General features: G+C 39.4%; 1 protein-coding gene across 1 annotated transcript; it reads right to left on the reverse strand.

Annotated features, from left to right (window-relative positions):
• Positions 1–1,657: 1,657 nt before the first annotated feature.
• On the reverse strand, positions 1,658–9,745 carry LOC130100458 (extracellular calcium-sensing receptor-like). The gene is made up of 6 exons (XM_056265936.1): positions 9,525–9,745; positions 9,013–9,304; positions 8,050–8,877; positions 7,682–7,909; positions 2,703–2,826; positions 1,658–2,610 (listed from the first exon to the last, which is right to left on the reverse strand). The coding sequence occupies exons 1-6, from the start codon at positions 9,743–9,745 to the stop codon at positions 1,697–1,699; spliced, it is 2,607 nt and encodes an 868-aa protein (XP_056121911.1). The 3' UTR covers positions 1,658–1,696.
• Positions 9,746–18,211: the final 8,466 nt, after the last annotated feature.

Here is an 18,211-nt window from a genome sequence, read left to right on the forward strand (position 1 = left end):
CCACGTCCCGTCTGCCCACCCAGAGACTGTCCACGTCCCAGAGCCTGTCCCAGAGCCTGTGATTCCCCCCAAGAAAGTTTTGGGGGGGGGGGGGATATAGGCCACCCGAAGGTGCGTCTCCGCCATGGCTGCCTGAAGGGGATTCTCCACCATGGCCCCCCGAAGGGGATTCTCCGCCAGGACCGCCCGAGGGGTGGTCTCCTACTCCGCCATGGCCCCCTGACCAGCCTGCTCCTCCCTGGAAGCTTCCTGCTCAGGGTAGGCCACGCCCTCGTCAGCCTCCAGGGCGCCCGCCCCCCCACCCCTATTGAAGTTATACGGCGCGAGGACGTGCCTTTTTGGAGGGGGCGTTATGTTACATGTGTGTCCTGAGTTTTCCCCCGTTCATTGTGTATTTGGTTTAGTCCTGTGTTAGTTTTCCCGCTCCTCGTTTCTGTTCAGTTCCTTCACCTGTGTCTAGTTAATTTGCCCCAGCTGTGCCTTGTTTCCCCAATCTGTTCTCTGTGTATGTAAACCCAGTGTTCTCCCTCACTCCTGGTCGGTTATTGTCTATGTTACCAGTGTGTATACTTTGCCCTTCTGCCTGCCAGTATCTGTTTGTTGTTTTGATTTATTAGTAAAAGTGTCTGTCTTTGGAAATCCTAGTCTCCTCGTGCTTCCTGCCTACACCCAACCGTAACAGTGTGTGTGTGTATATAAATATTTATTTATATATATATTGTCCTTGCATTCTTTCTTGTGTGACACCCCTGAATGAAAGGCTCATTAGTATGCAGTCTGCTCAGGTGAGAACTGCCTAATTATTCATGAGGGGGTTGGGCCGATCCGCCCATCCGCATATTGCCTTTGCAAACAAAAAAATGTTTTTCACAATTTAAAACAATCTATTGTGTTATGTGAATGATAAGACAGGATGATTTTCAGATCATTTTGAAGAAAAAACTCTAGGCCACAACATCCATTAGTCAAAAGTCTTGTGGACACATATTTAGTATGTGTTTTGTGGCCTTATTTCAGAAACTTTAAGTTTTAGTTTTTTCAATAACCACGCATAAACAATATTCTCTCAAAAATACAAAAATGTACATGTTGATAACACATTATGGTAGCCCTGTGTGTGCTAAATAGAGTGTAATTACACCTTTGCCAGTAATATGTTTATAAGCAACTGAAAAAAGCACAAATGTCAGAGTATGTCAAAACATCTCAAGGACCCCAAAAACACCTTGGACCCCAGAGGGTTAAAGAGTAATCTACAAATTCTGAAGCAGCAAACTTTGATTAACACAAAATTTATGTCACTGCCAATACTTTTGGCCCAAGCTGTATGTAAAAGTCAAAGTGCAGTTAAAACAAGACTGCTTTCGTCCCGAAAACATGCATGCCAAACAGAAAGATTTATACACATTTCACGAGTTTGCACTTACATGTAATCAGATATAGTACAAAATAAGCATATTTGGTGAACTGTCCGAGGAGAGGGCTTCCGAGCTCGTAATTTGGCCCGAACCAGAGCGCCCCCCCCCCAATCCCTGGACCAGATAGGAAAAATTGAGAGTGAGGAGTCGGGGTGGAGGAGGGATGCTGGGAAAACTGTTGTAGAACAGAGGTAAGTCGGCTCTGATTATATGCCTCTTCTCGCGTTGATTGGGTAGATTATCTGAACGTGCTCCTCCTGAACTTTGTTAATAAAACATCATTTCTTTTGTGAATCTCTTCCCATGATGGCTTTTTTAGTGTTTCTCTCTGGATGTAAAATGATGATGTAGCACTTTGGGGCAAATATGGCCACCAGTAGTCCAAAACTAGAAGCTAAAATGGCAAATATCTCCACAGCTACTGCATATTTCCCTGGAGAGCTAACATATGCTGGAACAAATGCAACCCACACAGCACAGAATATCAACATGCTGAAAGTGATAAACTTTGCTTCATTAAAATTATCTGGAAGATTTCTCGCCAGGAAGGCTAACAGGAAACTTACTGCTGCCAATAGTCCAATGTATCCCAGCAGTAGAGAAAAACCAGCCACTGAGCCAATAGCACATTCATATACTATTTTAGAGCGGATATACTGGTTGTTTTTATGGGGTGTTGGAGAGGCAGTTGATAGCCAGACTGCACATATCCCAACCTGGAGGGCTGTCAGGACCAGAACTGTGCATCTTTGTTGAACTGCTCCAAACCATTTCATTGCGCCTTTGCCCTCTGGCCGAGATGACTTGAACACAGCTATTACCACCATAGTCTTGACCAGGATGCTGGAGATACACAGGACAAAGCTTATGCCAAAGACAGCATGTCTTAACTGACATGTCCATAACTGTGGCTGACCAATGAACAGTAGCGCACATAGGAAACACAGTTTGAGTGACAACAGCAGCAGGAAGCTGAGCTCTGAATTGTTGGCGCGTACTATGGGAGTGTTACGGTGATGAGAAAAGATGACCATCACAAGAGCGCAGAAGCAGGTGCCAAGCAGAGATGCCGTGGTCAGAGAGATGCCCAGAGGATCCTCATAAGACAAAAACTCAACTTCTTTGGGGACACACTGATCCTTATCTGGATTGGACCAGAACTCATCTGGACACACTGTGCACTCATTTGCATCTGTGATTTAAGAAAAAGACAGAAGGTGAGGGTTTTTAGAGTAACTTACTTTCAAATTATATAAAAAAAATTGCCAAATATAATCATCTCACCTGTTGTATTAGAAATCTCTCCATCTCCGCATGGCAGGCAGTCAAAACAGCAGACAGGAAAGCCCTTTCTCATGGCTCGTCTGGTTCCTGGGGGGCAGCTCTCACTGCACACAGACCTTGGGGTCTGAAAGAGACATAATATGTTGTTAGTCATGTGTTTGTCTGTCATCTCTTTTACATAATGACAAGCTTGGCCTTTCCATTACTTCATTCTTATTTGTCTTTTCAAAGCTTTGACTATTTTTAGGTTATATACTGTATCTGCAAAAGGGGTGACATTAACCCTCTGGGGACCAATGTGTTTTTGGGGTCCTTGAGATGTTTTGACATGCCCTGACATTTGTGCTTTTTTCAGTTGCTTATAAACATATTAATGGCAAAGGTGAAATTACACTCTATTTAGCACAAACAGGGCTACCATAATATGTGAGCAACATGTATGTAAATGTTTGTATTTTTGAGAGAATATTGTTTATGCATGGTTATTGAAAAAACTAAAAATTAAAGTTTCTGAAATAAAGCCACAAAACACATACTAAATATATGTCCACAAGACTTTTGACTAAAGGAAGTTGTGGCCTAGAATTTTTGCTTCAAAATGATCTTAAAATCATCCTTTCTAATCATTCACATAACACAATAGATTCTTTTAAATTGTGAAAAACATTATTTTGTTAGCCAAGGCAATATGCGAATGGGCGTGAACGGCCCAACCCCATTGTGAATAATTAGGTGGTTGAGAAGACAAAGATGACCCGCATATTAATGAGCCTTTCATTCAGGTGTGTCACACAAAAAAGAATGCAAGGACAATGAGCGACGGCTCGTGGTACCATCACAGCGGGGCACAAAATTACTCTCTAGAACATTCTCATTCACGGTACCATGCTGGTGGAATGATCTCCCCACCCTCATCCGGAATGCAGAATCCCTGACAGCATTCAAAAGACAACTGAAAACTCATCTCTTCCGGGAGCACTTAACATAACACAAAAAAAAATAAATAAAAAAATCCTTTCCCCTAAATCCTCGCTTGCCTGGCTTATGCTACTCCGAGCTATGTCTGAACTTTGTATTTTGAGCACTTCTTGCGTTGTTTTTGCCTCTTCACGATGACTCGCTTGGTTTAGTCCTCAGTTGTAAGTCGCTTTGGATAAAAGCGTCTGCTAAATGACTAAATGTAAATGTAAATGTAGGACAATATACACACACATACATACATATACATATATATATATATATATATATATATATATATATATATCAAAATATAAATGAAAGTCAAAAGCACATTTTTAGTCATACCTGGAAACAAATCCTGTTCAAATAGGTTATATGGGCCATTCTACAGAATTGGTTCAAAGTTAGAGTTGGAAACATCTTGAAAGGAAAATTATTTTTTTCCATAAATGTCGTAGTAGGCCAATACATTTTATCATACATATTTCAAAGTTAAGGATTCATTATTTTGATATAGCTTGCATTGGAACAAACACTATTCTTAGTTGATTAGTTTATTGACAAAACATACTATATATTTAACATATGAGTAGAAACTGCTAACAAAATCTTATTTGATGTCTATTTTAGAGTTAAAACTTTATAATCTATCCAAAACTAGTCACACACACACACACACACACACACACACACACACACACAGAAACATGATTCAAATTTAAACAGTAGGCTATTTTTGCGTTTACAGACACTAAAGTTATTATATATCGCGCACAAAGCACAAAAATAAAAACACTTACAGTTCAGCTAGCTCCTCGAAGTGAAAATAAACCAGCACTTGTTCTGAGGTAGGTAAATGTCCCAGGATTATTCCTCACAGCCGCGCAAGACGACAGTATTATTAATCTGACTAAATATAGTGTGTTTACAGAGTTTATATGGGCGTTTACACGTCTCAATGTCACATTAGCGGAATAATGAGATGCGAGAACGATAATGAGAACGGCTGACACCTCTCTCTTTTTAAATAGATTGCATAAACAGGGAATATTTATTTTAGTTTTAAATTACCGTATTTTCCGCACTATAAGGCGCACTTAAAAGCCTTTAATTTTCTCAAAAAACGACAGTGCGCCTTATAATCCGGAGCGCCTTATATATGGATGGTGAACACACGTTCACCAAGACGGGGAGACAGCCCCGGGCGACTTAGGCAACTATCTGGATCGTGGATGATCGTGGATGCCTGGACTGATATATCAGTCTCAACTGTGATCCGAGCTTTCACGAAGGGAGGAATAATCTCTTTATTCAGCCAGCTCACATACCCGTATTTACTTCCTGTTTTCGGTCGAAGTCCACAGTAGTTGATTGTCAAGTTTGCGCGCGCGATCAAACCTCCTCCGTGTGTTCAACATCTGATTCGGATGAACTATCCATTTGAGCTGATATTCTCAGAACACCACACAGCACCGTCATCGCCTGACAGCTGACAGTCTGAGTCTCCACTGTTGCTTAGTTACCAATGATCGCGCGCGCGCACTCGACAGTCGCCTACTGTGGACTTCGACCGAAAACAGGAAGAAAATACGGGTATGTGAGCTGGCTGAATAAACATCATTTTTATTCATATCTTTCACATTTACTGCAGTCAGATTCACCGTGTTCACTGTTCACTCACATGGCTGTGCACTTGTAATGACACATTAAGGTTGTTAAAAGCAGGTTTAAAACTTGCCCCGTTTAAGTCAACAGGGTGCAAATTTTAAAAAGAGGATAATAACACGGTGTAGGCAACACCGGTTTTTGCCGTTGTTATCTGTACTGACAGCACTCCAAATTTACAAAAAAAATAAGCTCAATGTTAAAATTGACCGGAGTTCTCCTTTAACATTTGAACAACGTTACCATGGGAGTGAACGGAGTTGTCAGAACGCTTAATAAAGTTTGACTTTATCTGACTGTTTTGTTGACATTCCCTTTAGCACATCTAGTGGATGCATAACGCAAACCCAGTCAAACGTTTGACTGCAGTATCTCATGCGCCTTATAATTCGGTGCGCCCTATAAATGAAAAATGTTCTAAAATGGGTCATTCATTGAAGGTGCGCCTTAAAATCCGGTGCGCCTTAAGGCCTGTTCACACCGGGACGAATTTCGCGCGCGATATTCGCAGACGTTTAACGCCTCGTGACTAAACAAAGGCCGCCAATGTGAGTGTGCACACCGACGCGATAAACGCCACGCGTAAAAGCGTAATTTTTTTAAAAACGCCTCGGGTACGTTTTTTTAGTTTGACGCGCCGCGTCAAAAAATATCCGACCAATGAGATTGGCGCTTTTGTTCACGTGTCTGGAGCTTCTGAAGTTACAGTAAAACACAACTTGGGGGTGCTCAAACACAAAACAGTCTTGCCGAGCACACATACGTAACGGCGAAGAAGATATACGCCAAGTAGCGTCTACACTACCGGGAAGAAAAAATAAGACGAGGAAGATGCAAGGCAAGATGAATGTAGAGCTGCTGGTCTCGTTGGTGTTGGAACATAAAGAACTATATGACAAACGCGACAGCGACTACAAAAATCTTGATAAAAGAGAACTGTTATGGAGTGGTATTGCAGAGCAAATGGGCGCCATCTAATGTCAGGGAATGAATTTGCATGTTCACTCGGCTCATCGTCAGCCAAAATCGCTTGGGTGTGAACACAAAAAACGCGGGTAACACTTTATTTTAAGGTGCTTGTAATAAGCAGTAATTAACAGTTAATAAGACACTTATAAGACCTTATAAGACACTTATAAGACCTTATAAGATGCATATAAGCATTAACTACTTCATATAAGGGTTAATTAAAGGTCCAGGCCCTGAAGAGATCAGGGAAACTACTCCCTCTTGGGAAGGTCAATTTTTAAGGGCCTGGGAGTTTGTGTTACCATTTATGTTTGTTCGGCTGTTCTAAAAGTGCAATGTATTGATACTTGAGAAATGTATTATTTAATTTAATTTATTTATTATCATTAGTTAATGATAATATGCATCTTATATGCATCTTATAAGGTCTTATAAGTGTCTTATTAACTATTAATTACTGCTTATTACTAGCACCTTAAAATAAAGTGTTACCAATACATTTCTCAAGTATCAATACATTGCACTTTTAGAACAGACGAACATATATAAATGGTAACACAAACTCCCAGGCCCTTAAAAATTGACCTTCCCAAGAGGGAGTAGTTTCCCTGATCTCTTCAGGGCCTGGACCTTTAATTAACCCTTATATGAAGTAGTTAATGCTTATATGCATCTTATATGCATCTTATATGCATCTTATAAGGTCTTATAAGGTCTTATAAGTGTCTTATTAACTGTTAATTACTGCTTATTACAAGCACCTTAAAATAAAGTGTTACCACTTGAGTAATGTATTATTTAATTTAATTTATTTATTATCATTAGTTAATGATAATATGCATCTTATATGCATCTTATAAGGTCTTATATGTGTCTTATTAACTATTAGTTACTGCTTATTACAAGCACCTTAAAATAAAGTGTCACCAAAACGGGTTGAAAAACGCTGCCGAATAACGCGGGCCGATATTCGTCCCGGTGTGTACGAGCCTTTATAGTGCGGAAAATACGGTAGATGATTTAAAAGTACAAACTTAAATGATCATAAACCTATATTGCTCATGTCTGGGTGAATAGTATTCACTGAGTTTTGTTTAAGTTTAAGAGACGTGCTCCAGAAAAAAAGTTCACGGACACGGAGAGGCAGAACGCACACCCTGTTTATTTTCTTTATTTTACAAAAGCACAATATTTTATTTCGATTGTAGGTGGGCACATAAAAAAGTAGACATTTAACTTTTAAAAAAAAAATATGTTTCATAACTCTGGATGACCAGAAATGATGGAGTAGTTTAAGTCTATTTTTCTGCTATGTGAAAAAAAATCTGCCAAAACGCACGGGTGCGTTCTTGGTCCCCAGAGGGTTAACATGCAATGTTAGTTACCTTTTTTGGCTCAAAGTTCCAATATAATGCATCTTCATCCAGTTTGAGCACCATCCCTGTTGCTGCTCCTTCATTTACCACACCAACAGCTTTGACCCTTATTGACCCATCAAAGCTTGGCTGCCAGTTCAGGACATCATAGATGGCCAGAGCATCTCCATTCTTATCAAATGACACATGATCCCCAAAGCCTGTAGTGTAATTCACTTCCTGGAGGTAGTGAACCAGCTGCAGAGTTTGTAGACAGAACAGGTGTTATATGTTTATTTGAAATTTTTATGAATATAGCACATATATTTTGCTTTTCCACATCAGCTCTTGTATATTCCTGGAGAGAATCTGCACTATACCTGTACGTCTTACCTTACCTGCCAGGGTTTCAGGTTTGTTTTGTCAGCACATCTGTTCCCACTGAATGGTCCTCTACCCTCCTCACACTGCATCAGGTCATGAAGCGCATGTGCCAGGGCATAAACTGCCTTATACACATTATAAGTGGCCCTCAGCTCTGAAACATCTGTGTATGGTGTATATGTTGTTTTCAGATCCTCCTGTCCTGTACAAGTCTTTTTCACTTGCTCTCGATCTCTCTCTTTACTCCCAGTTTCAAAACTGCACTCGAACATTTTCTCCCAGAAGATCCTTAACATATTATTTTTTGGATCATTGCTGGGATGGAGACGTAGCAGAAATTCATGAAGTCCCTGGATCTCTCCACGCCTGATGGCGATCCCCAGAGTACCTCTTAGAAAGGGTAGTAAACGTGGACTGTGCTGTAAAAGAGAGGTGGCCCAAGCTTCACTCGCAATCCACTGTCTGCCTGTTATGTTCTGCAACACCAAATCATCCATCAAAGGTATCAAAAAGGATGGAGTGGAAATAACTACCACCACTCTAGCTGTAGAGACCTGAATCACTGTTGTTATATGCTGAATATCTCTGAGGTTGTTATCATGGGGAAGGATTTCAGAAAAAGCAATACAGCCACCAAACAGCTGCATTTCCTGATGGAAGAACTGAGCAGCATAGATGCCATAGTCATCATCACTGTAGACGAGACCAACCCAGGTCCATCCAAAAAAATTTAAAATCTGAACCATAGCCCGCACCTGGAAGGCATCACTGGGAATAGTTCTGAAGAAAGAGGGGTACTTTTTCCTGTCACTCAAACATGAGCAGGTGGCATAGTGACTAACCTAATTAGAGAGAAAGACAGAAGAAGAGAAGACAGAAAAATAGTGACAATTAACAAAAAAATGATCAGTACTTACGAAACATTTTTTTGTCATTCAAAAACAGACAAGAAACACTTTTTTAAAATTCAATCTTACTATAGGTAATCGAAACAGCCCAATGATACTGGAAATTGCAATGGAAGCAGTTGAACTTGAATCCCCCACGATTCCAATCACTGGTGGTGGGCCAATGCAGTTTAGATTTGAGAAGGACTCCTCTGTCCCACTAGCCAGGGATATGGCAGCCCGGAATGCCATTCCTAGCATCATACAGTTGTCATAAACATGGTAACCAAGTGTGAGGTTAGGCAGCAGGTTTGGATTCTTATTGATCTCATCTATTGCAAAAGCCATTGTCTGTGCCTGCTGGAAGCTTTCCATATCAAATCTATGAAAAGCAAGAGAATGTTGATATTTAACAGTTCTGGAAGGGTTTTAGCAGTACAAATAAGAATAAATCAATTATCAAATTCACAATGGAAATTAAAATTGAATTCAAGATGTTGTGTAAAAAATAAATAAATATTGAGGTATATTTTTCTAATTTTAATAAATTGTTCTCTTTTTTTCCAGCCTTGTATTCCTGTCCTTATCCACTCCAGACTCACTGCTCACAGTAAGGTGGTTCTGGCTCGGTTCTGAAGCTCAGCTCCGGGAACACTGTGAGGAAGTCAACGTCGAACAGGCCTCCAAATATAACATCTCCATCCTTGAACATTCCATTCAACCTGAAGTGTCCTTGAAGCTGACAGGTGCCTGGTCTGAGTATTGAAGCTGACAAAATAAAGTTAAAGGACAGATACAGGCAGATGTACAGAGTGAAACTCATCTCTATTTCTGAGCCATTCAACCACTCCGCTCACTAATTTATGATGAAGCTTGTGTGGGTGTTGCTTTAAAGGAGCAGGCGATGTTAAGTGGGTGTCTCTGGAAATCAGGATATTACCCTCCTATCACTGTTTTTTTTCCAATCTATATTAAGTAATTACAACTTTGGGACTTTTTTATGATAGAACCAGTTCAACCAGGGGTGGGGCAGGGAGCAATAAATCAGTACTGATGGAATAATGAATACTTTATGCATTCACAGGGATTTGCTGCTCAGCAAGGTTATGAATGATTATTTAGAAATGCTGAGGTGACAAAAAAGTGTTTTATAGCTTAGGAATATAATATCAATTATATTATATCTACTTGTCCATGTTTCCTTGACTGTGTTTTTCCTTAGAATGTCCTCTAGATGTCAGTCTTGCATTTGACTTTTGCTGAGAAAAAAAGTAAAAAAGAAAAAGAAAAAAGACTGCCTCAACAAAATTATTTGCTGCGTCCCAATTCGCACACTATCCATCCTAAATAGAATTCGAAAATAGAATTAGTACGTCCCAAATCGTAGTATGTTGAAATGAGTGTTCCAAATAGACCCGGATGGTCTACTATATCCGGTCAGAATCCGAAGTGCAGATCGATGATCACTGACTGCCCACAACCCATCGCGCATTGGACGAGGATTCGGTTAGAACTACAATCACTTATCCATCAGAGAACCAATTTTTTTATTTTTTTATAACAGGTGTTACTCATGATCTGTCCAATTTAGAAAACAAATGACAAAGTATTCTAATAGTGACTATGATAGAATTACCAATTCCCTTCTTTGTTTTCATGGCATAGCTGTAAATAACACTTGCTTCTAACCATAGTGACAGTGACTAAAGTTAACTTTACACAACTTTTGGCTAAAAATAATAATAATAACAAAATTTTGTTAATGAGAGAGTGGAAAAAAATTCTTTAACCCCTTACAAGTCAGCCCCAATTTTGGCAAGTGATGCATATCATGACATACCCAAAATAAAAAGGTTTCTGCTCATAAGTCATTCTGAATATTCAATTCAATTCAATTAAAATTTATTTCTATAGCACTTTTCACAATACATATTGTTTCAAAGCAGCTTTACAGAAAGTGCATTTCAAAAATGTACATAGAAAAAATATAGTTAGTTAATCACGTATTAATTTAGGGCATAACATATCGCCAGCGTCGAGTCGTCTCTTCACAGGCGTTTAGTCATCGCATCGCAGGTGTTGGGGCATCTGAAGTCTCTGTGAGAGGCTGGATACAAACTGGAACTGACGAACGCTATTTACCTCGGGACTAGTGTCCCGAGATAACAGCAGAAAAGCAGATGGGAAATAATTAGCATAGCTGCTGTTCATAATATTAATGCATTCGATCTGATTCAACAGTAGTATAAAAGGTAAGCATTATGTGAATGCTTGGCTAAAAAGATGCGTCTTTAATCTAGTTTTAAACTGGGACAGCGAGTCTGAGCCTTGAACAATATCAGGAAGGCTATTCCATAGTTTAGGAGCTAAATGTGAGAACGTCCTCCCTCCTTTAGTGGACTTAGATATCCTAGGAATGACCAGAAGCCTCGAATTTAGTGATCTCAAAGAACACGATGGATTGTAAGGCGATAGAAGGTCCATTAACCCTCTGGGGTCTGAGGTGTTTTCTGGGCCCTGGAGTTGTTCTGACATGCTCTGACATTTATGCTTTTTTCTGATACTTGTGACATTTTCATGGCTAAAGTCTGATTACACTGTATTCAGCACAAACTCTGCTACAATAATGTGTCAGCAGCATGTATGTAAAAGTTTTTAGTTTTGAGATAATGACGTTTATGCGTGTGTGGCAGGATGGGTTAGCACCCCTCCCACCTGTTTGAGGTTTGACCAATGGCCTGGCACCTGTTGCGTATAAGAGCACGGGCTACCAGTTCATTGATGTGCGTCATTTTTCCGGGGCCGTGACGTCATCCACGCGCCCCGCTGCTTTCTCTACTGGAGTGCAGGGTTGAGTGTGGACAATTGAGACAGGTAAGAGAAGCGTTTGTGTGCGACGGCGCTTTGCGTTATTTTAAGTGGGTATTTGACTAATCTGTATGCTTCAGGTAGTGTAAGATCTATCTGCGTGTCCTGCTTGGAGACAATTGCCTCCATTCACCACAAAGTTTGGGATAGTGATCCTGGGACAGCATGTGTTGCTGTGAGTATATTGCTCGAGCATGAAGCCAAGGGTGAATGAATCGCGGGGTAACACTTTCTGTTTTGTTTGTAGGCACTCGCTGAAGGTTATAGCGGCGTCCCGAATGAGTATTATATGCTCTGCGCTCCTCATAAAGTGCTGATTGCTTCAACGCCCTGGTGCTTCATCATAAAGTGCTGTTTGCTTTGTGCTTCATCTTACTGCTGTTCTGTATCCACTAATTATCCGCGTTTAACATGGGACTGATACGCTGTCCATGAGCTCATGTTTTAAAGTGAATGTTCTGTGCTTAGGCTCAGTGATTTAGTGCTTGGGGTTTCTTTTGTTTCTTTCTTGTTTCTTTCTTTAATTGATTTCAATGTATTTTTGTTTTTAAATTAATTGTGATTAGAGAATTCATGTATTGCTTTCATCAAAACAGTGTACATTTGTAACTCAAATTCGGTTGAGTTACACTGCCGAATTTATTTGACCATTGTGGAGTGATTCTTTATTTAATTTGAGTTTATACAGTGTCTTTTGTTATTTTCTTTGGGTTTTGATTTGCGACGACTGGGTTGGGACCAAGTGGTTGGCTCCTCCTTGGAATTGTATTAATTCATTTTCTATATAATTGCATTTTTGTTTTCTTTGCATATCAATGCTTTTTCTTTAATGTCTTTTTCTTTCGTTTTTTGGCAGGACCTGGGCGCCTGGGGGGCAGACGAATGATCTTTTGGTGGTGGCATCCTCACTGTGTGTCGTGGTCTTCTCTGACATGAGTTGCTGAGTGTGTGCGAGTGCGTGTGTGCACTGTGAATAGTGATTTTCATAAAGGGTGATATCTTGAGACTGCCCCGGGTGGTAAGCCCAGGTTTTTATGCTGCCAACGATAGAATCTAACAACTAGACGAGAGTGATTGCTGGTCAATGCCTTTTATACTTGTGTCTTTTAACTATTAATACACTTTTTGTACTACTACCTATGTCTCTGAATCCATCCATGATTAGGATCTGCGTGTGCCTTTCAGTTAGAGGTTGCTAAATTCTTGGGGTGAAATTCCTCAGGTAGCGTAGTCGGAAATAATACCAACAGGAGTTTGAGAGCGTGAGCACAACTTATCGCCTCGCCCTACTCCACATATAATAGAGCTGCCCTCTCGCGCTTTGCCACATGTGGTTTGTAAAAAAAAAAAAAAAAAAAAAAAATTGTCACTGAAATAAGGTCATGAAACCCATACTAAGTATTTCAAAACTATGTGAAAATCATCCTGATTACGCATTCAGATAAGTCAATAAAGTCTTGTATGACTTTGTATGACGTGTTTTGTCACTGTGTAAGAAAACTTTATGCGGGGAGGCGTGCAACCATTAATATTGATGGGTTTGACACCTGAGAAAGACAAAGACCCTCCCCTAATGGCCCTATTAGGTGCTATCAGGCCCTATCATTAGGAGCCTTGCACAAAGAATGAGATTTAAAAAAAGAATGGCTTTTAGATTGTTTGGATTTATTTACGACACAACGTAATCCAAAGATACACAACAAAGATTTTTCACTTAACCATAGAACGGCCACTGCGGTCATTTTGATCGTTTTGAATTTTATATCTGCAATAACTTTGTTGAAAAAAAAAAAAATCCTGCTGGTACCTGACTTTTCCTAAAAGTGTCTGTATTTTCATTTAAAATGTTTTTAATATAAATTACACATAAGGCAAAAAAAACAAATGAACATATTTACCTATTTCGGCCATAGACGGTCATATTGACCACACTGAATTTCTATGGAAGAATTAAATGGACTTTAATATTTGTAACCCACAGAAGACAATCTACAAATGTGTACAATGATGCGCAAATATTTCTCTATCTGCAAATGTGTATTTTTACATTTGTGATGTGTAAAATCATATCCACAAAAATAAAGGGTGATGTGTACAACACAAAACATTTTTTACGCATTTGCAGATCAGTTCCTGTGAATTTGTGGGTCACGTTACATTTGTAAGTTTTTTTTACACATTTGTGGAATTTTGTCCAGTGTGTACTGCGCAGATCTGTAAATAAACATATACACAAATATCTCACGATTTGCAAATACACACAATTCAATCTGTACAAATATCTTTTTATTTCACATACAAATTGTGATTTACGCATTTGTGGATCCATTTCTACACACAAAACTGTTTTTACGCATTTGCAAATCAGTTCCTGTGAGTTTGTGGGTCACGTTACATTTGTAAGTTCCTTTCCACACATTTGTGGAATTTTGTCCAATGTGTACTGCGGAGATCTGTAAATAAACATATACACAAATATCTCACGATTTGCAAATACACACAATTCAATCTGTACAAATATCTTTTTATTTCACATACAAATTGTGATTTATGCATTTGTGGATCCATTTCTACACACAAAACTGTTTTTACACATTTGCAAATTGCTTCCTGGCAATTTGCAGGTCACGTGACATTTGCAACTCCCTTTTACACATTTGTGGATTTTTGTCCACTTTGTCCCGCTGAAAGAGATGTCCCGGCTTACAAAGAGATTTGTAAGCCGTGTGTGTGAGAGCAGTTAATTAGCCACACCAGCAGGTGGCGGTAGCGACATTCTCTCCCATGAACTCCGAGGATATCGACTGCACAGTCTATGGCTATGCCACTGCACTATCCAGCGTTATCCTCATCTAACTCGTTAATACACAAATGCCACATCTTTTTAATCGTAGTAACGTAGACAAGCAGCTACAACCTATTTTTCCGCGAAACGAGCTTTCCTTCGAAGTGGATAAAATACATTGATCTAAATGCGCAGGCGGCCGAGAGACCGATCCGAACTAAGGGACCGTCTTCAAAGTGCAAACCCCGAAAAGCGCTGCTACGAAAACAGTCAATAACTTCAACTGTCACACACTACAGTGCCTGCTTACAAATTAGAGAAAATCACTTTATTATAAGAGACGTTTGAAGTACGTTATAACGAGTCATTAATGTATTTTAACTTATATGTTTCATATACTAGTATATAACCGAAGCTGTAGATTGTAAATTTAAACATTTCTCGTTCTTAGTGTTTTTTAGTTAGCTTAAATAGTAGCATAGCATTTATCCGATGATTCGTGCTAGCTGAGATTTACCGCAGCTTATACTGCCTTTTGTCATTGTTTTTGTCTTAATAATCAGTGCGATATGTTGTTAATATGAATTGTTTGTCTAACCTTGATTACAGGACAGTGTAATAAAAATGACGGAATCACAAATTGTAATGTAATCATTATCAAACTTAATTCATATCATATTTTTATTTTTTATCCTGATTAATTAAAGAAATAGCATTTTCAGGTATGTTTTGCAACGTTAAGTTCTTTGTTATTAAACAATAAGGCATAATACTTTTTTTTATTATTACATGCATAATTCATATGATTTGTCATAATTATTTCTTAAAACAGTACATCAAACAATACAATAGCATGCAATGCAATGAAATTGGTGATCCAAAACTTACAGGCTATTATAATAAAATCTGATTAAATTACACAATACAATACTAAATGATTTCAACTGAATTACGTGATGTAATGCATTATATTTTTATTAACACAGAACTACAAGCAAAATGAACATTTACATGGACATTTATAGAGCTTTTTAAAATACACAACAATACAGAACAGCTTTAAACAGAGATACTGTAGGAAACTTTCATTTCCCAAATACTTTTGTGATAGTCCTTCTGGCTATACAGTGTGAAGATCTGAAGGAAAATATCTTCATAGCTGTGTGAACAATGTGGAATTAACTGTAAGGTTAAATATTTTGAGAGAAAGGTTTATTTTTTTAGGTCCATCCTGGATTAACCAACTAGACTCAAATAGATGCAGTGTCTTTTGCTGTATGTAAAGTCAAATCTGTAATTTGAAGTGATTAATATTGTATGTGCAGTCATTTTTTGCTATCTTGAGGCCTAGATGATGCAGTCAGGTCATGAGACGTGGAGGCTGAGGAACTCTGAAAAACACACAAACATGCTGTAACACATGCATTTTGTACACACAAAGTCTGTTGTGCTGTGTAACATCACTCACTGTTTTAGCTTAGATGGGCAAACTGGAAGGCACAGCGCAGCGGGCGTAGTTAGCTCGCTGAACCTTGTCGTAATTTCCCCTTGGCAGGATGGGGTCATGACTTGTTGGAAGAGGAGGCTGGACTGGCTGAGGAACTCTGAAAAACACACAAACATGCTGTAACACATGCATTTGTACACGCAAAGTCTGTTGTGCTGTAACCTCACTCACTGTATTAGCTTAGATGGGCAAACTGCAAGGCACAGCGCAGCGGGCAATTACAAGGCCATTTTAATGTCACACTCCACAAGATAAGACATCTCAGCCCAAAAGTGACTGAAACCTTCCATTCGTCTCAGTATTATAAGGCTGATCTGAGTTATGATGCTTATATAAGATGAGTTATGATGTATCTGAGTCAAAACACCATACCGGGTTTTGTATATCGCTTTAACAGTCAAAAGCATGCGAAAATTATGTCAATTTCGTTTATGGTGACTGGCGTGTGTATCCTCGGTTATGTCTTAGCATACATCGCACGTGACCGTATAATGTTATTGGTTACAGGATCTGTGCACGAGCTCTTACAGTGACAGCAGCCATGGTCTTTCATTCATTTGGTTGTCAAAACAACAAAACATAGCTTTCATTTGAAAGAATCGGGAATAATATCCTATGTATTTAATTTAGTTCTCAGGACAAAAACACTACCCAGTGTTATTTTACATTTGATTACTTTATTCAGTCTCTGTACTATTTGTGTCCTCAGAGTGAGCCCATACATATGTGTGTCGGTTTTGGTGAAAATATCTCAATTCACTTCGGAGTTATAGACATTTTTGTGAAAAAACACGTCAAAAATGACTGACACGTGACTTTGATTGAATTTTATGACCCCTTACTATCAATATTTGGGCATTTGGGCATTTGTTTAATATATAGACCTATGTTTCCAAACTTCTGACGGTGGTTTCGTCTCGATTGGACTAGCGGTTTCGAAGATATCGGCAACTGTTTTTTAAGTGCTAAATCACAACGCTACACAAACTAAGTCGAAACCTAGCATGTTTGGTATCTGTGGACTCGGCAAGGATTCAGGACCTCAACGAGATGACTCCCGTGAAAATAAGTCAACCGCAGCCAGAGTTATAACTCATTAGGTGGCGCTGTTTCGAAACTTCTCAGGCTCCTTCAGGGCATCGTACTGATGACCCATACCGAGTTTCGTAACAATTCGTTCATGCGTTCCAAAAATACAGCATTTTAGCACGTATTTCAAAATGGCCGACAGTCAAAATGGCCGATCTGGGAAAATTGGATATCAGCCGACTCGGCATGACGCCCTGAATCTAACGAGACCACATTCATGATTTTTGGACAAACTGTTCAGAAGTTATGAGCAAAAATAGCAATTTTTCATATCTCAAGACCAGTAGGTGGCGCTGCGCCGAAACGCAGCATGTAGCCTCAGGTTATGCTTGTGATGACATAGGAGTTAGAAACACCAAAATTGGTGTATTTGATGTTGGGTCTGTCCTCTATCAGAATGTCAAACCAAAACAACTTTCCCGGACACGGTTCTATGGGCTGCCATAGACACCTGGTTGGAATAATAATAATAATAATAATAATAAGAAGAACCGGAACAGATACAATAGGTGCCGCCGCACCTTCGGTGCTTGGCCCCTAATAAGAACCGGAACAGATAGAATAGGTGCCTCTGCACCTTCGGTGCTTGGCCCCTAATAATAAAATATTAATCATATTTTAGTAAGTATTGTGAGTATAAAAAGCCTACATGGGCTACGTTCTTTCTTTTAGATATAAACCCGCGGCGTCTATGATTATGTTTACACCATGGCATACGCATGTCACATGTGGCCTAGACACGTTCGCTTCGTTTCATTCACTGTCAGTGGTTCGCGCTTGGTAATGATGGCTGACAGACATCACGATGTTTAGACCATAGATATCATATAGAGGCTAAACATCGTGATGCCCCCCCCCCCGTCCCGTCCCGTTTCCATGGTGACACGTCATGCTTGGCACGTGATTCACCACAGCCAAAATAGCGCTGTATGACAGATTTAGCGCTTTTATTTCTAAATATGAACAAACTTGATTACCAAGTCATGAACTATCTTCTATTCCGATTCTCAAATATGTATAAGTGAGTTTGTTTTGTCGTT

This window comes from Rhinichthys klamathensis, unplaced genomic scaffold (assembly GCF_029890125.1).
Source record: "Rhinichthys klamathensis goyatoka isolate OS25496 unplaced genomic scaffold, OSU_Roscu_1.1 h1tg000242l_1, whole genome shotgun sequence".
Lineage (NCBI taxonomy): Eukaryota > Metazoa > Chordata > Actinopteri > Cypriniformes > Leuciscidae > Rhinichthys > Rhinichthys klamathensis.